Source organism: Rhincodon typus, chromosome 18 (genome assembly GCF_021869965.1).
Source record: "Rhincodon typus isolate 14 chromosome 18, sRhiTyp1.1, whole genome shotgun sequence".
Lineage (NCBI taxonomy): Eukaryota > Metazoa > Chordata > Chondrichthyes > Orectolobiformes > Rhincodontidae > Rhincodon > Rhincodon typus.
Genome location: NC_063349.1, coordinates 41,963,834 through 41,986,912, shown reverse-complemented (window position 1 = coordinate 41,986,912; position 23,079 = coordinate 41,963,834). Strand labels below are relative to the sequence as shown.

Sequence of the window (23,079 nt, the reverse complement as noted above, 5' to 3'; positions counted from 1 at the left end):
CCCTTCCTCAGTTCTGAGGAAGGGTCACCGGACCCGAAACGTTAACTCTGTTTTCTCCTCCACAGATGCTGCCAGACCTGCTGAGCTTTTCTAGCAACTTTGTTCTTGTTCCAAAGTCTTATAAAGCTGCTTAACAAGTATTTTCTAAGATATTCCACTGTAATAAATACTGTATTATTCCAATCAAATTTATTGTTCTCCTCTAAATTTGTTTCTTGCCAATCAAGAAATGGCTGATGATTTTGGACATTGCAAAGACTTTAGGCCTGACAAGGTCCTTGTAATAGTACTAAAGATTTATGCTTCACATCCAGCTGTGCCCCTCAGCAAACTGTTCTGGGCCAGTGTACAAAATTACCCAGGTATGCCCTGCCCACCAAAACCAGCAGCAATCCAATCTGATCAATTGGCACCTCCTCTTCCTCCTCTTGATCATGTCCAATGTGATGGCAGATGGCAATTGCACAGTAATAGCCTATTCCCTGATGCACAGTTCAGGTTCTATCAGAGCTCAGTCAGTTATGGCTCCTGACTGCATTGTAGTCTTGGTCTAAAAATGGACAAAAAATATTAAACCTGCTTGGTGAGTGACAGTGAATACCAATGACACCAACATAGTGTTGGACCAAGTGTGGCTTTGCGAGTCTTTATCAAAGCTGAAGTTATTGGGATTTGTGGGTCAGATGGTTGGGGTAGGAGGATGTTTCCCACTGGTTGGAATCATGCACAGCACAAAGGAAGATGATTGGATTGTTGGAGATCTAAAGTCAATCCTCTCAATCTCTTTGTTATGATTCCAGCTGAAAGAAATACTGGATAAGTCAAATCTCAGAGTGAAACCTGACTTGATAGATCATAACAAGGTGTAGAGCTGGATGAACACAGCAGGCCAAGCAGCACTAGAGGAGCAGGAAATCTTCTAGGGTCTAGGCCCAAAATGTCAGCTTTCCTGCTCCTCTGGTGCTGCTTGGTTTGCTGTGTTCATCCAGCTCCACACCTTGTTATCTCGGATTCTCCAGTATCTGCAGTTCCTACTATTCTTGATAGATAGATCATAAGCTTAATTATTCTTCTTTGTTTACCATAGAGATCAGCCAGTGACCATATTCACATTTAACAAAGAACATTAAAATTTATCACACCAATGATAAAAATAACTCAATGTTACTCTATATAATAACTAGAAGAACAATCTATATTACAATATCAGAAAGATAGATTCAACCTCTTTAACCCAACGATAATCTTACAGACCCTCAAATCTCAGTGAAAAGTCATCCCATCTCCATGCTGTGTCTTCTTGCTCAGCTGAAACTGCTGTAATTAGTTCTAGTTAGTGCAAATTTCTGCTGTGCATTCACTCAATGCTTATTTTTAATGCCTTTCATCAAGACTATTAAAATGGGCTACTAACTCATTCATGTATTGCTCAATATTAATTCCCTAAACAGCTATCTTCAACAGCCTTGTAGGATGTTTTATTCTAAGAAACCTCCACAAGTCCGCTTTCTGGAGTTTTCTTCCCATTTGACTTTTAAGTAACTCAAGACTGCTTTCCTTCAATGACTACATGCAATAATAGCAGTAGTTATTAATTAATAACAGTACCTCCACTGTTGTAGACCTCTTCTCTCTCTGTTTCTGTATCACCCTCTGGGTTGTAAAACTCAAGCCACTAAGTACTTTAGCATAATCTCCACAGGTGGCTTACTAGATATTTAGCTACAATCATATGCTGTCTTGAAAATATTGTTTTGAACTCACTGCTTAAAATGAATTTCTGACCAAATGTCAGATCTTCACTGAACAGAAAACTAAAATCCATTTCCCCTCCTCTTTACATCCCAAATTCCAAAATACCAATATATTACAATCTTCTTCACACAGATCATCACTGCAAGTATTTGTCAGGGTAGATATATTTTTTAATTCATTCACAAGATGAGCATATCATTGGCTAGGCCAGCAATTATTGTCCATCCCTAATTGGTCCAGAAGGACAGTTAAGCGTCAACCACATCCCTATGGGTCTGGACTCACATGTAGGCCAGATCAGGTAAGGATGGCAGTTTCCTTCCAGAAAGGGCAATCGTGAACTAATCGACAATGGATTCATGGTCAGCATTAGACTCTTTATTCCAGGATTTTATTGAATTTAAATTCCATTATTTGCCCAGGTAGCATTTAAACCCAGGTCCCCAGAACATTATCTGAGTCTCTGGATTAACAGTCCAGTGATAATGCCACTAGGCCATCAACTCCCCCATAAGATTTTAATCAACCTGTTCAGGCATGTTATGGCACAGTTATGGAGTAGTTGGGACTTGCATTCAGGCCTTCTGATCCAGAGATAGTGAAACTACCACTATGCCACAAGGACCCTCCAGTTCATCAGGTTGGATATCTTCTAGGCTACTTGTTCACTGCTATCATTACATACCTCTGGAGTAGATGGAACATGAATCCAAGCCTCTTGGCTCAGATGTAGGTATACTACCATGGCACCTTAGGACCCCTCCTTTCATTAGGTTAAATATTTTTAAATCATTCTGTTCAGAGATGTTAACACATCTCTGGAGCAGATGGGACTTTAAAATTGTACTCCTGGCCCAAAGGTGAGGACAATACCACTGCACTGGAAGAACCTTTTGTTAGTGTAGATATTTTCCCAAATAAATGAGATGTTATTAAACATTGCTGGAACAGTTTGGACTTGAACCCAGGTCACCTAGTTCAGAGGTAGGGATACTACCATTGCACCACAAGAGCCCCCCTTTTTGTCAGGATATGTTGTCTAATCAATCTAACCAGTGATGATGATATACAGCTCTGGAGCAGATGGGACTTGAACCAAGGCCTCTTACTCAGGGGCAGGAAGATTACCAAAAACAAAATCAGAAATAGCTGGAAAAGCTTAGCAGGTCTGGCAGCATCTTTTGAGAGAAGGCAGAGTTAATGTTTGGGGTCCAGTGACTGTTCTTCAGAAGTTCTGCTGGTTATCTTGGTCTAACTGCCATCAGGCCACCTGATAGGATATGTCGATAATACAAATAGACAGACAATGGTGGAAGCACAAAGAAGAATCAAACACCTGATTGCTGGGGCCAAGGAACTGAAATTTGCAGAAAAGCTGGAGAAAGTTTTTAAGCTTTGCTGTATGGAGTTAAAATAAAATCTGAGAAGTGACCTTGCAAATTTATTTTAGGGAATGGAAGCCATAAATCTAGAACATTACTTTAAAGTAACTTCTAAAACTAAGATGAGGGGGTGCCCAAACTGTTCAGAGAAAATACAAGGACTAATATTAAGAAAGATTGATCAACATGTGTGATGACCTTCCAGGTAACACAATGAAGGTGAAAATACTTGAAACAATTCAATGCTGACATTCCAGCTCCTAAGTTGTTTCTGGAAGAATGAATTAAGATGGATCTAAAATAATTACCTTACTATAAACATTTTGGAATCAGTCTTTTGATGTTTCTAACAGCACGTCATGTTTTAGGTGTGCTCCTTTCAACTAAATTGGAAATCAAAAGAAAGAGAGCTCCCTCTATGAGATAGACTCTCCTGTTATTACTTTCACTCCCTTCACCTAATCTACTGAGTTCTGATGGAAGGTGCCAACATGGACACCTATTGACCTTATAGATGTTAACTATATGTTTATTTGCATCCGATATTTCCATCAGTTAAAAGGTTGCGTCACCCACATGAGATGGACTGGTAAATCTGCAGGAAATACGTCTGAGTGACAGCATTATATTTCACTGTTTGAGTATGACCAACAAAGGACGCAGTAGTAAACTAATTGAATGTACTGCTACTTGTTAATGTTTTCTTTACAACCTTACTTATTTCATGTATCTTTACACAAGCCTAATGTGATAACACAATTCTCATTTTATACAGTGTTCCTACATTCCTCCTTGTGAAAGAGACAATCAGAAAAACTCAGAGAATGTTATGCGTTGGCATGACTATTGGAAGGAAGAAATAGGCTCACAGACTTTTATGTGCTATATAAATCAGCAACGAAGGTAAGACTGAGAAAATCCCCTGGGCACAACCACAGAAATATTTTTTTTACATCCAAAGCACCTTGAATTTAATACATTTTATTCAATATGCAGAATTAAGAAAATTCCCTACAGCACATTGGTTGAGTATGACTTGTACATTTGATATGAAGATGCAAATGATATAGATATTTGTCTTCACAGCTAGAGTTTTAAGTTTTAAAGCATATTAGAAATGTTACAGTATTGTTATGCCAACAACAATTGATTTTAAGAGTTTTAAGTACTATCTGAATGACGCACAAAGGAAGGTGTTTTGTCGAGGTTTGCATGCCTTCAGTTAACACACTCAAATCTTCTATTGAAAGGAATATAAGAAAAATCTGTTGCTTTGTAGTTTCATGATCCACACCTGATTTCTCCTGTCTGAGCTTCACCCAGATGATACTTTAATGCCCGTGTGGTAGATGTAGAAATTGATCATATAAAAACTTGCATGTACGTTATACTTTGAACATGGTAAAATATCTCAAGACACTTCAGAAGAATGTTCGCAAACAAAATTTGACACCAAATCCATAAAACAATACTAGGGCAGAGGACCAGAAGCTCGGTCAAACAGGTAGGTTTGAAAGGCCACATTAACAGAAGTGAGAAAGGCACAGTTATTCATGTATCTGTACTATAATTAACTAATTTTCTGGACTTATTTCCTGAAATGTTTTATAACTTCTGTCCATTATTTTTATTATTCTGCTTATGTTTATGCAGAAATAGTTACTGATTTAGTTAGCTATGTGGTAACATAGTTAATTGAAAAACACCTAATATTTTTTATTCTTTCGTGGAACGTGGGTGTTGCTGGCTGGCCAGCACTTATTGTCCATCCCTAGCTGACCTTGAGAAGATGCAGCATCCCAAGGCCCCTCACAGTTCTGAAATGGAGCTTATCACATATGCAGACACTCTAGTGCAATATATCCTGGATGCCATATTGCGTATGCCTAATGATTCTAAGAAATTTCGCCACCAGCATCTAGTTCCTTCTATTTGTGAATCATTTTAAGTTTTAACAAGTTCGGTATCAGAATTTATTGGTTGCCTGGGATACTCAAAATTCATGATTGTGCGTACTGGAATCTGGCTGATGAATAACAGAAATTCCAGTTGAAGCAATGTCCCAGTGGTTTGTGAAGGAAGGGGAATGCTGGAAAAGGCCAGGATGGTGCCGTGCCACTGTGTGGCAGATGATCTCCAGGAAGGAATATGGGTCTCAGCAGGAGGAAGAGTGCATGCCAAAGACAACCCCATCTCCATGCCCATGAACCGCTCGATGGATGTGTTGCAGAGCTTTCAGTTATGATATGTAGCTCAGTGTCGTACTTTGTTTTATAAAGTGCTTTGGGAAGTTTCATTACTTTAAAGACTTTTAAAGTTATATAAGTTGATGTTGTGAAAGTGATCTCTAGAAACTTGCAATAATTGCAGCCCTGCTCAGTGGATGAGACAACATCAGCAAATTACTGCAAGTTTGAAAAAAAAAGTGGTTAGACATTTATAAAAGAGATTAAAGAGAAAGTGCTGGAGATACTCAGCATGCCTGGAAGCATCTGTGGAAAGAGAAGCAGAGTTAATGTTTCAAATCCAATAGGACTCTTCGGAATGAGAAAAGGGCAGTTTTGCCATTTGTAATTGAATAAGCAGTTTTCTTCCTTAATGGTTAAATTGTTGAAATATTTATTTGTGTACTCTTTTTATTCAACAAGTGTACTGCTCACTTAGATTGTGTTTGCATTCTTTTGTAGACCTGATGATGCGCTTTTGAAGCGTGCCCATGATGAAAATGTTCTTTTGCACTGTGTACTCTGGCCTCTCCTTACTCTCCTGGTGGGTGTCCTGATTGTGCTTTTGACCATTTGTGGTAAGAGTCTTGCTGTTCGGGCAGAAGCACTGCAGAAAATGAAGTACTCCTAGTGAGAAGACGGATAAGAAGTGGCAATCAGTCAGCATTCTTGCAAGCAAATAATCAACAGTGCATTCAAAGGCAAATCCTTGATGACAAAGACCTGAAATCATTTTATGCAAGTGTAGACTTACAAAGTTTAGAATGATTTAAGCTGCTAGGAGGACTGAAGGCTTGTTGATTGATTATAAATGCTTGAAATTTGGCATGAAGATTCCATTACATTATTGCTGAGAGAGAAAATAATGCAGCAGATGTAATGTATCTTAACTGTTTCCCTTTGATTCATTTTTAATTCAGTCATCCTCGTTTCTGGAATATATTGCGAGTTAACAGCAGCCCAACCTTTTTGTTAACCTGAGTTAAAAGAAAGCACCTAGAACCCTTGCTATTCATAACTATTTTTTAAAGATAATCTGTACTTTGTAATGAGGTAAAAATGAAATTGTTAATGAATGGTTTTAAGAATAAAGTCTTCTGCGAATACTGAATGTTTTGTCCAATCACCTTTTAGGGAGTAATGTAGGAACTTCCTTTATTTGCCCTGCATTGCTCAAAACACCAGGACCTGTGGATCTACCTCATAGATTGATACAGTTCTAAAGGAAGCCTTTTGAGCCATTGTGACTGTGTTGGGTTTTGAAAGAGATAACTAATGAATCCTACTCCCCTGAGCTTTTCCAAAGCAAGTGTTTGCCCTTATATGTTCATCCATTTCCCTTTACAATATTATATTGAACCTGTTTCCAACACTCATTCTGATGGCGAGTTCAGATCATCATTACTTCCTGAATACATATTTTGCCTCATGCAGCATTTAATTCTTTTACCAATTATCTTACATCCACTTGTAGCTGCAAGAAGTGCCTAAATTGAGGATTCAGTCGTTATTTTTGTGTTTCAAAGAACTTACAGGTGTGATGATTATGTTTTACATAAAAGGTGATAATTGCTACTTGAAAATCTCTGACAAGCCATTGGGGTGAAAGGGTAACATGGATTTACATAAGTAGTAAGGGAAAAATAACTCATTTGCAACATCTGACTAGGTTGTGTTATAATGTCATATGTTGAGTGCTGTAGAAACCTTAGTTCCTATTTGATTCCTGGCTGGGGCTAATCAATGCTCACTGAAAACTCAACAGATATGAATGAGAACCAAATGCCAAAGCTAGCTATTTTTCTCAAAGGGTCATTATAAATCCTCATAAGTTGTGAGTAAAACTTTTTTTTTAAGAAACCAAATCATTTGGATTTTGATTGTGAAGTTATAAGTGTTACAAAAGGAAAGAAGTAGAATTCAAACCTTGTATCCAATATTTTAACATGTTCCAAGTAAGAATGTTCTTTCAAGGAAAAAATCCAGTGTTTAAAACTTTTAAGTTTAAAAGATAAAAGCAGGTAAACTACTAAGAAGGAAAAATAACTGTAAAGTACCTTTTTGAGATGATGAAAGAAATTGTTCAGGAATTCTTCCAGTTTTGTTAACTAGCTCATGTTCTGCAAGTTTGATGTATTTTATGCTAAAATTTGAAGTTTAACTGTTTACTTTCTGTACAAATTCATTTAAGCATAAACATGTAAATGCACACTGATGTACAATTTGCATGTTAATATCATTTTTAGAATTTGGATTTAAAAATTGAAGTAGATGGGTGCTGGTTACTTCTGAGGATTTTCTTTTTAGGAAGAACAAATTCAGAGAGTCCTTCCAGATTAAATCCAGCATTTGCCTGAAAACACAGGTGACATCAGACCCCTGTTATGTTTATGACATGTTGAGTAAAGATGTAAGGCAATTAGCTTTGTTTACCATTTAGAAGAATCTAGGATTGAGTAAGGCTTTAATTCAGTTTCAAAGACACTACAGTTGAGTTCAAAAGCAAGTTTAATTTCTCTCCAAGGAGGAGTTTGGGGTAGTTCAGAGATCAGGTCACTCTCAGCTGTTTATTACAATGACTGGACCATCAATATGGGTATGAATTTTGCTAAGAGTTTTCTGGGAGTAGAATACATAACAGTTGATTATTTTAAATCTTTCATTGAGGATAAGCAGAAGCGTTTAATTTATGAAACTTCCAAACGAGGAAAGTTTGGTCAGAAATCTGCAGGTTATGAGAACTGCAAAATTATAGACTCTTAGATTTTTAAAATCTTCATATCAGAAGACTTCAAAGAACTAATTGAATTCCTTCCACAGACCATAGTAAAGAAACTGTCAGGAGCCAGTTAAGAAAAGCCCTAAAGAGTTGAACAAGGGGTGTACTTTCTCTGGTCTTGAGTCTCTATAATGGATAGTGTCAGGAAACAGATTGACATTTTGTTTTGTATGTTTTAAAATCATTCTGAACTGTCTTCCATGTTTGAATAGATTAATTTGTTTCTTTTATTTGTGTGTAATAAATGTCTGTTGATAAAGTAAATTTGCAGCTTCATGTGACTATGTCTCCGTGACTAACCTTCGTGCTAACTAAATAAACAAAACAAATGTCATCTATCAGTTTTTATTTGGGTTCTGGTTTGTCCACCTGGGATCGTAACAAGCGGGGGCTGTAGGGCAGGATTTGAATTAATTAAATTTACAGGGGATCTGTGTTTCTTTAGAAGAGACAGATACAGTGATATTCTGGGCATAATACAGGGCTGTCATTGCAAGGACTGGACAGTCAAAATGGATTTGAATGTTGCTAAGAGTTTTCTGAGAGTAGAATACATAACAGTGGAATATTTTAAACCTTTCAAAGAGGATAATCTGAGAGTGTTAACATTTGAAAGAGGGAAACCTGAAAAAAAGACCTATGGAAAGGGAGGATATAGAAAGAAAAACAGAATTGTAAACTTTTTAAAAAATTCATTCATAGGATGAGAGCATCACTGGCTAAGCAAGCATTTATTGCCCATAGGACAGTTAAGAATGAACCACATTGCTCTGGGTCTGGAGTCACATGTAGGTAATACCAGGTAAGGATGGTAGTTTCCTTCCCTAAAGTACATTAGTGAGCCAGATGGATTCATGGTCATCAGTAGACTCTTGATTTCAGACATTTGTTGAATCAAATTCCACCACCTGCCATGGCAGGATTCGATCCGGGGTCCCCAGGAAATTACCTGGGTCTTTGGATTAACAGCCCAGTGATAATAGTACTCGGCCATTGCCTCCCCTTGAAATAAAGCTTGCATTGGAAAGAGGAGAAATTAAAGCAGATGATGGGAAGAGAGATGGAGTTTAAAAAGTTTAACCTCGGAGGAGATGTGGAAATCAGACTGTTTGACTTGGCCGGTTAGAGGGGTGTGTGAGGAGAGGTGACGGCCTAGTGGTATTATTGCTGGGCTGTTAATCCAGAGACCTAGATAATGCTCTGGGGAACCGGGTTCGAATCCTGCCATGGCAGATGATGGAATTTGAATGCAATAAAAATGTCTGGAATTAAGAATCTAGTGATGACCATGAATCCACTGAAGATTGTTGGGAAAAACCCGTCTGCTTCACTAATGTCCTTTAAGCAAGGAAACTGCCATCCTTACCCGGTCTGGCCTACATGTGACTCCAGACCCATAGCAATGTGGTTGACTTTGATCTGCCCTTTGGGTAATTAGGGATGGGCAATAAACACTGCATAGTTGGCTACACCCTCATCCCATTAATGAATCAAAAAAAACGAAGAGGAAATAGATTAAAGGATGATTGTTCTGATTCCATCTTTTCATTAAAAATCTATTCTTAGTGGCTAAATTTATGAGGATGAAGTCAAAAGCTATTTCACCTCATTTTAAAAGGTAACTAGGTGGATAAAGTGGCCTAAAGATGTTTGCACCTTAATGTTATAAAGTGTTTTAACAGGTACAACTGTAAGATAAACCAGTCTCATTGTAGACAACTGGGCTTAGAAAGCAGAGCAGTAGTGAAACAAATCGCTATAAAAGGGATTTATTGCATTGTGGGAAACAACCTGGGTAGTTCCAAAATATTGGCATCACAGAGAGTGAAAGGATCAGGGGCAGCAACAGAAATCACAGGCCCTGGTGCTGCTCCTAGCCTGGGCCAGTGGCTCCCGATCCAAGCATTGCAGCCATCCCCAACCCAAGTTCAGTGGGGGGGCCCACAAGAGCACCAGGCCCTGAGTTGTGGCCCTTGATGTACTCTTGAATTGGGCCCAGAGTAGAATGACCAATAAAAATAAAATAAACTAATCTTAAGGGAGAAAATTCTGGTTTGTTTTCTGACTGTGTTGTGACTAAATCTCAGGCACATGGAATTAAACAGGAAGAAAAGAAATTTACGAAAAAAGGAGACTTGAAAACTCAGCTATAGGGTACAATTTTCAAAAATTCACATTAAAAAAAGGGTGAATATAAAGAGAATGAGGCTGACACATTTAGCCCATCTTCTTTCATGGAAATGAAACGGGTGGATCTTGAACTGAGAGGGTTGGCAGGTCACTTGGTTTTTAGGAAAACAGAAGCTAAATTACTGAAACATTTTTTTATTGGGTAGGATTACCTAAGAACGTGGTCAAATATTTTCAGACTTGCCATACATGTCAAATAGTGGGGGATCCAAGCTAACAATTAACCCTGTGCTTTTAATCCCAATGCCAGTTTTAAAAGAGCCATTTAGTAAGGTCTTAATAGATAGTGTAGGACCTCTACCTAAAACTAGAATGGGAAGTGACTTATCACAGTTATGGATGTATCATCAAGATTTCCTGAAGAAGTACCAGTGGGGAAACATACTGCAAAAATGATTGTGTAAAAGTTAGTTCAATTTTTACAAGTTATGGGTTACTGAAAGAAATCAAATCAAATCAAAGTTCAAATCTTGTGTCCCAAATATTCAAATAGGGAGTAGATTCATACAGTCATGCAGCACAGAAACAATGGATTGTAAATAAAGCAATTTACATGTTCTGATTATTTTCCATGATCTCAAGGAATGTTGGAAAATGGTGTCAACATTTAAAGATTATGAATAGAGATTATTGTCAGGAATATCTGAAAGATCAGTGAAATAACTCTGCAGAGGCTATTACCCTGTCACCAAATCACCCTTTATTTACACATGCATAGTACTTGACACTGGTCTGGCTTCCTCAGAGCCAGCTCTCAGGGTGAAAAGAACCTCTGACGCTCTCATTTATGTCTGTCAGCCCGGGCTCCCTGATTGGGGATGTTAACCTGGTCCAATCAGGGAACTCATTCTATGAGGTCCACCTGGCTGACCTTGTTACAATCACTACAATTAGTTTAGAAGATTTCTCTGGTTACGGTTTGCCGTATGGGATGCTCCCAAAGAGTCCACAGTAGTCAATCCTTTTATACTGATGTATGGACATGAGGTGGGAAGACCACGTGGATTGATTTAAAAAAATTTAGAAATTAAGGCTCAGAGACTACACTTCAAACCTATGTTTTGAGTTTCAGAGAGAAACTAACCACAGCATTTGAGGTGACCAAAAAGCATTTGAAAAATGCCGAACATACACTGGAGAAAAAAAAGAACAGATAAAACGGCCAAAGTTCATGTTTTGTAGAGGAAACATGGAGGCTCTGGGGAACCATTAAAGGTTCACTGGACCTTATCAAATCTAAAAGAAACTTAATGGTGAAAATCCTGTTGTGGCTGCTCCCAACACGAGCAAAAAAAAGAGTGTGACATGTTAATATGCTATAAACACATTATGAGAGGGAAGATAGACGGTAAAGAAATCTATTTTGCGATCGTGAAAGAAATAGAGACTGAAATGAAAATGTCAGAGCAATGAGAGAATGAATCAGAAATTGAAAATTCACATTTTAATCCTCCAGTAATGTGATTGGATTAAATAGAAGTAATTAAATAGTTAAATAGCGTCATAGTTTATTTTCCAAAAAACTTATTGAAGTGACTTATAAAGGCTATTAGAGACTCATAAGGCAATGTCCATGAAAAGGCCAGGAAAATGTCTTGAGTTATACATGATGTTAATGACTGGGATTCATTTTTCATAAACAAACAACATCCTTGCGAACTCAATTCAGAAAAATTAGCTCAAAGGAGGAATGAGAATACGTTCCTAATGGGCAATCACATATTGAACTGATTTATAGTAGCTGGAGCTCACTTATTACGATGGTGCCAAAAACAATGAGTTGCAAAGATTCTGTATTGATTTTTGCAAAGTTAATGTAGGCATAAAAACAAGCCTATTCTATCAGGCCAGGTTTCGTTCTGGGATCTGACTTGTCGAGGAGTGCCATCAGCTGGGATGTTAACAACACTTGCTTTTCAATGTATGCTATGTTAGAATTAAAAGATTAATAAACCAATCCAAGTGCTGATGAAAATACGTTTGATATTGTCGCAATGTGAAAAGTACATTGGCAGAATCAGAAGCACTCTTGAAATATTTTTTCATTTATTTTCAATACTTTAAGTGCTGGTTTGCACCCATTTTTGTTAACATTCTGGATCTTTTTAAACTTAATTGTGCACTAATGGTTCACAGGTTCTTTATTTACTTTTTGATATTGCATTTTTTATTAAATTTCTTATGGAGTCATACAGCACGGAAACAGACGCTTCGGTCCAACTAGTCCATGCCAAACATAATCCCAAACTAACCTAGTCCCACCTGTCTGCTCCTGGCCCATATCCCTTTTAAACCTTTCCTATTCATGTACTTTTCCATATATCTTTTTAAACATTGTAATTGTACACACATCCACCACCTCCTCAGGAAATTCATTCCACATGCGAATCACCCTGTGTGTAAAAAATTTGCCCCTCATGTTTTTTTTAAATCTTTCTCCTCTCACCTTAAAAATGAGCCCCCATGTCTTGAAATCCTCTATCCTAGGGAAAAGACAACCATCATTAACTCTATCTAAATCCCTCATTATTTTATAAACTTCTATATGGCCGCCTCTCAACGCTCTATGCTCCAGTGAAAAATGTCCCAGCCTATCCAGCCTTTCTGTTCCTTCTTCTTCCTCTTTATACTATTTATCTTTCTGTAGTCTTCCCAGTTCTACAAAACTAGCTGACTGATTGTAATTGAGGCACCATCTCTATTAAATAAGTTTTTCTTAGGATGCCTCCATGCATTTGTGACTTTCTGACTCTCTTTGACCTCCGACCAAATCATCCTAAAAGTAGGTTTGCCCTCCTTTGGATGATGGGTGTCCCAATGGTACTATTACCATACACAATGCACACTGTGCAAAAAGAACCCAATTTTAGCTGCCAGAGAGACTGGGAAGCAAAGTGAACAATTGTTTTGGAGAGGAAGAAGAGACCAAGATAATCTTCTGGGGATCTGGGTCAAATCCTGCCACAGCAGATGTAGAATTTGAATTCAATAAAAATTTAGAATTAAGAGCTTAATGATAACCATGGCTCCATTGTTGATTGTTAGGAAAACCATCTGGTTCACTAATATCCCTCACGGAAGGAAACTACCATCCTTACCTGATCTGGCCTACATTTTTGAATCCAGACCTACAGTAATGTGGTTGACTCTTAATTGTCTCCTCGACAAATAGGGATGGGCAATAAATGTTGGCCTAGCCAGTGATGTCCTCATCGTGTGAACGAATTTAAAAATGGTCATAGTTTTTGCTCTTTCACCAAAGTGCCAAGCAAAAAATTTATTTCATTCACACTAATTGCCTGTGGACATTTTATCACATTCATTCATCTGTGTGCTGTCCGTTTCATTTAAGGAGGGAGATAAACATGGAAGACGTAATGCTACATAACAATGTTGAATTGATCCAACTGGTCTTAAGAGTTCCTTCTGTGGGTTTGATACACGTAAATACATTTAAAACAATATTCAGCAGAAAGCAATCAGAAATGCCACCTTGTGTTTTGATATACCTTTATTAACGAGAACACAGAACATTCTAAAACAAGGGACAAGGACTGGTTGCTTAAAGCTGAATGAATTCCCTCAATGGAATATGTACATTTTTTCTCATTAGGTCCACCCAACTGATAAGCTGATTGCTTTTGCTTAGATGCTGCTGTATTTGAGGAAAAATAAAGCATTTTTAAATCTCTGGCCTCATCGAAGATACCTTTTGCTACAGTATGATCAATTTCTGTGCTTACTGTTCAAATTTAACTTGTTTGTTTTAGGGGCATAATATGACTTCTAAAATTTCTAACTTTTCAGGTTCTGCACAACTTGAAGCAACCTATGTGCATTTCCGTGACTCTTTAAGTTTTTATTTACATTTTGTGCTGTTTCCCTAAATATGCTGGGTTTGTGGAATAAATTACATGTATATTCCCTAAAAAGAAGCTGCATGCACAAACAAATTGTCAATTAATTTGAGCTGTTATAGAAGCAAATAGCAGGAAGTTAAATGAGTCATCTGAGGATAAATGAATCTCTCACACCTATTCTTTCCCCATCATCTTGTGATTCTTATTCTTTTTAAGATTATATCCAATATAAAAGTGAAAAATGTGTCAATGTGTCAGTGCAGTTATGAAGCTAAATGTTTTGAAGGGAGAAATGTAATCTCACGATCTCATGACAAAACTACATCTTTCACCCTCCCTTTGAGCTGCTGCAGTCTTGTGATAATGATACCCTGATAATGATGTTAAGGTGAGAGATTCCTGCATGTTGTTTCAGATGTATTGAAGAATAACTATTACGCCCAAGTTGGAAATGAAAGAGACTTGGATGTGAACTTTAAGAAGGTAGTGTTCCCATGGCATTATTGCTTATCTTGATGATCGAAGATGTACAGCAGAGAGGTAATATTAAACTTTGGTAAGTTGGTGCAATGTGCCCTGTAGATCATACTGCAGCCAGAGTATAGTGATGAAGGGAATGGGCGGGGGCACTAACCAATCAAGTTATTGGATAACATCAAATGCCTGAGTAATGTTGCACCTATATCCATTCGGATCAGTTTAAGTATTCCATCACTCTGCTCACTTGAGACGTAGTAGATGTTGAGGAACCAGGAGGTGAAGTACTGAGTTTTTGTCCTTCTCTGGTAACCATAATATTGCTATAACTGGTTCAGTTAAGTACCTGACCAATTATGACCTAGCTTTCACAGATTCGCCAGTGGGTCATAGAATCATAGAGATCTATAGCAGCAAAAAAGGCCCTTTGACTTATCATGTCCACACCAGTCAAAAACAACTACTTAACTGCCCTAATTCCATTTTCCCAACACTTGGCCCATTACCTGTATGCCTTGGCATAGCAAGTGCATATCTAAATACTTCTTAAATGTTATGAGGATTTCTGCCTCCATCGCCCTTGCATGCAGTGAGTTCCAGATTCCCAACACCCTCTGGGTGGAAAAGGTTTGCCTCACATCCTCTCTAAACCTTCTGCCCCTACACAGTACCCATTACCCAGTAATGAGGGTGCCATTGTGAGTCAAGAGGGGATGATTTAATGTCTTCTTGTATAAGAAGATAACTATTTGGCATCAATACTATCTGATTGTCAGCTCAAGATGCATAAGACCTGTTGAGTTGAGCTGCGCCAGTATTGAAAGAGTTCTGTATGGAGCTGAACGCTATGGAACTGTCTAGTAACAATTTCAGATGGAGGGGAGGGCATTGATGAACCAGCTGTTAATGGTTGGATTGAGGATATGAATTTTTATTAAGTTATGCAGACATTTTGATAAGAATTAAGAAAACCAAGATTGTGGTTGGAAATCTATTGTAATAACTGATTCTGAAACAGTATAGAATTCACAGCACTGAAGGAGGCCAATCAGCTCATTGTGCGTTCCTGAGCTGACAGTCCAACTTTCATGTTGCATTCTCATCCCATTTACTCCTTTCCTTTTACATTATTCATTACAAATGTATGCCCAATTGTTTTAAATAATAGGACGGAATCATAAACTTTATGGTGTCATTGTTTAATGCAAAAAACTTTACCAATAAATGAACCATAATGAATCCCAATGACCTCTCTCATAAACTCAGAAGCCAAAGGAAAGCTGATTTTGTTTTTCACTTTTGTATTCATTCTGGGCTGATGAGGGTACATTCTCCTCTTTCTGTAGGCTTGAAGAGTTTGACGTCAATGATTTCAATCAATCTCACCACATTTCCTATTTGGCACAGAGTGCCAACTCAAACCTGCTGTTCATTTGTCACTATACTGCAATAGCTCTGGTTAGTCTCTGAAGTTTCTTCAGATTCATTGATTTCTAAAGAACCGAAAGATATGAATCGATGAATCGGCTAAGGTGGACAATCTCCTCAAGTCTGTACAAGTCACATGTATAATAGATAAACAAGCTCCAGGGGAAATCACTTAAAGTTTCAACTCCAAGTTAGTCCATGAGAGAAATAAGAACAATTTGCATTCATAAAGCGTGTTTAACAAAATAGAATGTCCCAAAGTGCTTCAGTGGTGTGTTATCGAACAAAATGTGACACCGGACAACATCAAGAAATATTAGGAAACGTGACCAAATTCAAATTCCTGAGTAAGTGGAGGTTAGTACCATTAGGACAAGGTGTTGGAGAAAGGAATTTGATGCAAGTGCTGATACTGGAGTTTTGATAGAAATTTGAACTGTGGTAGATGTGGGGAGGGGGTCAGGAGAGCATTAGAATAAATAAAGATGTAAAAACAATCTTGTTCAAAGAGTGAGTCAGAGATAGTAGGAACTGCAGATGCTGGAGAATCCGAGAGAACAAGGTGCAGAGCTGGATGAACACAGCAGGCCGAGCAGCATCATAGGAGCAGAAAGGCTGACGTTTCGGGCCTGGACCCTTCATCAGAAATCCAATGGATTTCAGCCTTTCTGCTCCTATGATGCTGCTTGGCCTGCTGTGTTCATCCAGCTCTGCACCTTGCTCTCTTGTTCAAAGAAGCAACTCACCCAAGGTAAGTGAGTGAGGAAATAAAACATAAGGCACATTAGCTACCTAAATTAGTTTCATATTGCAGTGAGAGATCTGACAATTAAAGGTAAAAAGGTACTCAGAACTAAATAATGAAGGTGACCTCTATGGTAGATTGTGGGTGGAATAGCAGTTTGAATATCATTATTTTCAATATGCTTGGGATTTAGGATTTTCCTAACCATGCAGACAACTCATTCCATTGTTTTCTGATTTTTAAGCAAACCAGAGAGAACTGCAATCCTATATCTCACAAGAAAGTCCCCTCGCTGTACTCAGAGGCTTCTTTCTTCATGACATCCATGATGTCTCGTCACAAGGTTACATGGTATAGCTTGCACCAGTCTACCATGATGCTTGAAATCTTTCAAGGCACCCCTACTCTATCTAAAATGTGACTTTATCTTTACTTTGGCTAATAATTTTTATAGCCATACATCTCGAGTTGTCTGATGTTGTTGAAATGGAACATTGCACATTTAGATTTTTACATTTTTTAATGTATTACTGCTTGCCGAAGGTGTGAGCTGATAATGAAGCTGATAATGGACCATAATGGAAAGTAGGATGTCTGGGACTTGAGTGAACAGGCCTCTGTATCTTCTTAACTTATTGCATTGGGTGACAATGAATGAAATGGTATAAGGACAAAGAAGGAAGTTAACAAAGTGGGTGAAGTGATGACCGTGTAGATTAGGGGGAAGAATACAAAAATACAATACTCAGGGAAGCACAGTCAAAAAGGTAGAAATAGCACTACAGCCTATCCTAAACAATAAAAATTAAATGTGAGTTAGTATCTGCAATGAGAGATAGTAAAAACTGCCGATGCTGGAGTCAGAGATAACACAGTGTGGAGCTGGAGGAACACAGCAGGCCAGGCAGCATCAGATGAGCAGGAAAGTTGACGTTTTGCGTCAGGACCCTTCTTCAAAAATTTCTTCATTTAGAATTTGTTCCTCCATCTCCACACTGTGTTATCTCTAGGATCTACAATGGTTCTGTTGTCAATGAGCAAATTGTGAGGAGCAGGTATGAAGCTTTCATATAAAGGGTTTGGAGAGGCAATAATTTTATTGTTAGGCATGATTATAATCCTCCTTGAGCATCTTCTAGTAATTTACTACATATCTTCCCTGATAGCTGGGACAGACTCTTTCCGTTGCTGGGTTTCAGGTCACTTCAGTTCCTTAGCTTCTTTCCCCAGAGATTCCAGGCTTAATTTTCAGTGAACAGCTTGTGCAAGGCAACCATGCTGTGTGAGACTGTCAGGGGAGCAAAGGATTTGTTTGATTGGAGCTGTATTTAAGAGCCTGTGTAATTTCAATTCATAGGAAAGGGATGTTTACTAACTTGGAAACCCTGGGGACAAGCCATGTCAGTTGAGTAATTGGAATCTGAGGAGGAGCTAAGTAAAAATCTTTCCATTAAACAGAGTCTGGCATTTGAAGATGGTCTCTGACATAGTGCTTGGGGTAGGGAGGAGTCGGGTATGGTGAATTTATTTGGATTATTTTTCCAGGTTTCCTCAGGTCATCTGTCAAAGTTGGAACAGTACTATGAGGGAGCTTCTATGGAAATTTACTTGATGCATTAACAGGTTTACAGATTACTTAACGCGGGTGGTAGACAGGAATTTCTGTGCTTCTGTGGAAACACATCAGGACATTTTTTTTCTATGTTATGGAAGAATGGATGTCATTGTTATTGTCATTCAATGTCACCTGTAATGGCTTCAGGGAGTTAAAACATCTCTGTATCAACTAAATCACACAGACAGGAGCTGGGGGGAGGGGGGTAATTTTTCCTGAGCTTCTCCATAAATATGGTAGAACATAAATATGAGAATGTTAACACAGTTGAATTTTTTTAAGGGTGGCTGAGGAGCCTGCCTACATTGAGGTACAGTGGAAACATCATATCCTGTTATGTCAATAGTTCTCAGATGGTGTCCTAGTGGCAGGCTCGTGGTTATGGCTACTCCTCAGTGAAACCACTCCAATGGGGATGTGGATGCTCAACATCTACTTATGGGTCAAAAAAGGACATGAGTGTCTTCAATCTCTGCAGCTCCAACCACCATTCTATCCATCACCGCCCTGCCTCTGATTTCCACCTCTGAGACCATGTCAACCCCTCCTCCCTGCCTTGACCAGTCGAGTATGAGTAGCTGTCTGGTTGGAGGTAATTGAGACCTGGTAAATGAAATGGTCAAAATGTCCAGAAAGAGCATGTGGGGATAAGGGGTTATTTTTCAGGTTGATGGCCTGCAAACAGTGGGGGTTCCATAGGGATCGGTGCTGGCATCCCAATTGTTTACAATATATATTCATGACTTGGAGGAAGGAAGCGAATACACTGTCACCAAATTTGTAGACAATACAGAAATAGGTGGAAGGGCAGGTTGTGAGAGGAGTGCAGATAGTTTATGAAGAGATATTGATAGGTTAAATGGGCAAAGGTTAGCAAATGGAGTATGATAGGGGAAAATTGAAATTGTTAATTTTGGAAGGGAGAGCAAAAGAACAGTAATTTAAATGGAGAAAAACTGCAGAAAGTGACAACGCAAGATACTTGGGGTACTTGTGCATGACACACAGAAAGCTAGCACACAGCTGTAGCAGGTAATCAGGAAGGCTAATGGAATGTTGGCCCTTATTTCAAGAGGGTTGGAGTATAGGAGTGGAGAAGTCTTACTACAACTATGTAAGTTGCTGATGAAGCTACTTCTGGAGCACTGTGAGTAGTTTTTGTACCCTTATTGAAGAAGATATATGATTTCATTGGAGGCAGTTCAGAGAAGGTTCATTTGGATGATCCCTGGTACAGAGGGATTGTCTTTTGAGCAAAGGTTTACAGGTTAGGGCTTTACTCATGGGAATTTAGAAGATTTAGAGGTGACCTCATTGAAACATATAGGATTCTTAAGGGGCTTCACAAGGTAAATGCTGAGAGGATGTTTCACCTCATGGGAGAGTCAAGAACTAGAGGGCATCATATCAGAATTAATGGGTGCCAATTTAAGATTGAGATGAGGAGGAATTTCTTCTCTCAGAGGGTTGTGAATCTTTGGAATTTATTGCCACAGAGAGCAGGGGGTTCAGATTCCTTGTATATGTTTAAGGCTGAGATATATAAATTCTTGATCTGTAGGAAAATCAAGAGTTATGGAGAAAGGGAAGGAAAGTGGACATGAGGAGTGGTGGATCAGCCATGATCCTGCTGAATGGTGGAGCAGGCTTGAGGGGCTAAATGGCCTACTCCTATTCCTATTTCTTATGGTCTTATGGTAGAAAACCCCAACCTATTACTACTGTCAGTGCACCTTGAATTGTTCTAAATAGCAGGCTCCACCATAACAAATACTTTACAGCAAAAAATATCCAGCATATTATATCAGTGTTATACTAGTTGACAACTTAGTTTTATTTTTATTCACTGTGTTAATTCTTCCTAATATCAAACATCATTCTCAAAATAAATATGATGACAGTATCTTAACTGATAGATCATCTTTGTCACCATTCAGTCTATAACTGAGCCATAATATCCTATATAAAACCCTGTTCTGAGTTCTGAGGAAGGGTCACCGGACCCGAAACGTTAACTCTGTTTTCTCCTCCACAGATGCTGCCAGACCTGCTGAGCTTTTCCAGCAACTTTGTTTTTGTTCATAATATCCTATACTTAAGGCCCTGTCTTGTGCCCCAGGTCCTCCGATGCTTTCTATTCAGTCACGCGCCGAATGATTTACAGCCTCTCCCACTACCACTTTTCACAGCTGCCATTACCCCATTAATTTCTCAATCTGCAACAGTTCATTCAGTGCCTAGTAATCTCAAGTACCATGTGTTTTACAGCGCTCTCACACCTCAATGTTACATGCATTCAATTTCTTCAAGACCTTTCACATCTGAGATGCTCCCACTTCCACCAGGATCTCCAGTTCAATTAGACCTTCAATCTGCTGAGCACTGCCTCATTCCTTTCCTCACCTTCTCCCAGAAAGCAGACAACCTCTCCCAAGTAGCCGTAGGCCTCCCCATTTTGTACACTTTGGGCTGGAGCATTAACGTTGACATCAGTGTTCTGGTCAGCCATATTCATAGCATAGACACTAGCATTACAGATACTAGTCTTCAGCCAATTCGATTCATTTCACGTGATATCAGAAAAGGTTGGAGGCACTGGATACCTTAGAGGCTGCAGATCCTGACAACATTCCGGCAATAGTACTGAAGACTTGTGCTCCAGAACTTGCTGTTCTCCTAGGCAAGTTGTTCCAGTACAGTAACAACACTAGCATTTACCTGACAATGTGGAAAATTGCTCACACATCCTACACATAAAAAAGGAGGCCAAGTCCAACCTGGCCAATTACTACGCCATCGGTCTGCTCTCCATTATTCGTAAAGTGATGGAAGGTATCATCAACAGTGCCATTAAGTATTTCCTGCTCAGCAAAACTTTCTCAGAGACAGTAGGAACTGCAGATGCTGGAGAATCTGAGATTCTGAGAAAGTGTAGAGCTGGATGAACACAGCAGGCCAAGCAGCATCATAGGAGCAGGAAGGCTGATGTTTCGGGCCTAGACCCTTCATCAGAAAAGGCTCAGAGACGCCCAGTTTGGATTCCACTCAGTTCCTGGCCTCATATCAGCCTTGGTTCAAACATGGACAAAAGAGCTTAATTCCAGAGGTGAGATGACAGTGACAGACTTTGACATCAAGGCCATATTTGACCAAGTGTTGCATCAAGGAGCCCTCTTAAATCTAGAATCAATGGGTATTGGGAGCAAACTCTCCACTGGTCAGAGTCATCCCTGGCACAGAAGAAGATGGTTGTGGTTGTTGGAAGTCAGTCATCTCATCTCCAGGACATCTCTGAGGAATTCCTCAGGGTAGTGTCCTAGACTCAATCATTTTTAGCTGCTTCATCATTGACCTTCCCTCCTTCATAAGGTCAGAAAAGGGGATGTTTGCCAATGATTGCACAATATTCAGCACCATTTGCAACTCCTCAGATACTGAAGCAGTCCATGTTCAAATGCCTCAAGATCTAAACAATATTCAGGCTTGGGCTGACAAGCAGCAAGTAACATTTGTGCCACACAAATGCCAGGCAATGACCATCTCCAATAAGAATCTAACCACATTGACATTCAATGGTGTTACCATCATTGAATCAGTCGCTATCAGTGTCCTCAGTGTTACCATTGACCAGGAGCTCAACATAAAGACAATGGCTACAGAGCAGGTCAGAGGCTAGGAATACTGCAGCGAGTAACTCACCTGTCCATTATCTACAAGGCACATAGTCAGCGGTGTGATGGAATACTCTCCATTTGCCTGGATTGGTGCAGCTCCAACAAGAAGCTTGACACCTTCCAGGCCAAAGCAGCCTACCTTATTGGCAATATATCCACAAGCATCAACTCCCTCCATCACCGATGCTCAGTAGCAGCAGTGTGTACCATCCAGAAGATGCACTGCAGAAATTCACCAAAGATCCTTATACAGTACCTCCCAAATCCACGACCACTTCCATTTGAGGACAAGGACATCAGATATATGGGAAAATTACCACCTACAAGTTCCTGTCCCAGGCACTCACCATCTTGACTTGGAAATATATTGCCATTCTTTCACTGTCAGTGGGTCAAAATCCTGGAATTCCCTCCCTAAGGGCATTGAGAGTAAACCCACAGCACCTGGACTGCAGCAATTCAAGAAGGCAGTTCACTGCCATCTTCTCATGGGCAACTAGGAACAGGAAATAAAAATGCAGGCCAGACAGCGACATCCATGTCGCATGATTAAATAAATAAATTCTTCCAGCTTCCTTTGTGTTTGTGAAAGACATTAGGGACACAATGAGAGGCTCAGGTGCATTGCAGATCTCAGGCTCCTATGTTCAATGTTTCAGGGTAAGCCGCTCTCATTCTGTGTTTCCTGTTGTGTAATATATCACATAAAATAATTCACATGGTGTAATATATCAATCATTATAAAACAGTGTATCCTCTGACTAACAGGATTAGGTTTTGACTGAATGCAATAATGTAGAAAGAGCAATTGCAAATCGACAGCCTGTTTTACATCTATCCAGATATAAAAATCTCAATGGTTATGATGACATGTCAGAACTTCAAAAACACTACAAGCATTTTAACCTTTAATTTCAAAATGTTTTTCTTAAAAGAGAACTGCTACAGA

General features: G+C 39.0%; 1 protein-coding gene across 1 annotated transcript in view; it reads left to right on the top strand.

The window, feature by feature from the left end:
- Positions 1-8,373, top strand: part of LOC109938246 (calcium-activated potassium channel subunit beta-4) — a 25,276-nt gene extending 16,903 nt beyond the window's left edge. The window contains exons 2-3 of the mRNA XM_020536691.2: positions 3,913-4,040; positions 5,825-8,373. Coding sequence (XP_020392280.1) covers positions 3,913-4,040; positions 5,825-5,993 — 297 coding nt within the window. The 3' untranslated portion in view covers positions 5,994-8,373. The remainder of the gene's footprint in view (positions 1-3,912; positions 4,041-5,824) is intronic.
- Positions 8,374-23,079: the final 14,706 nt, after the last annotated feature.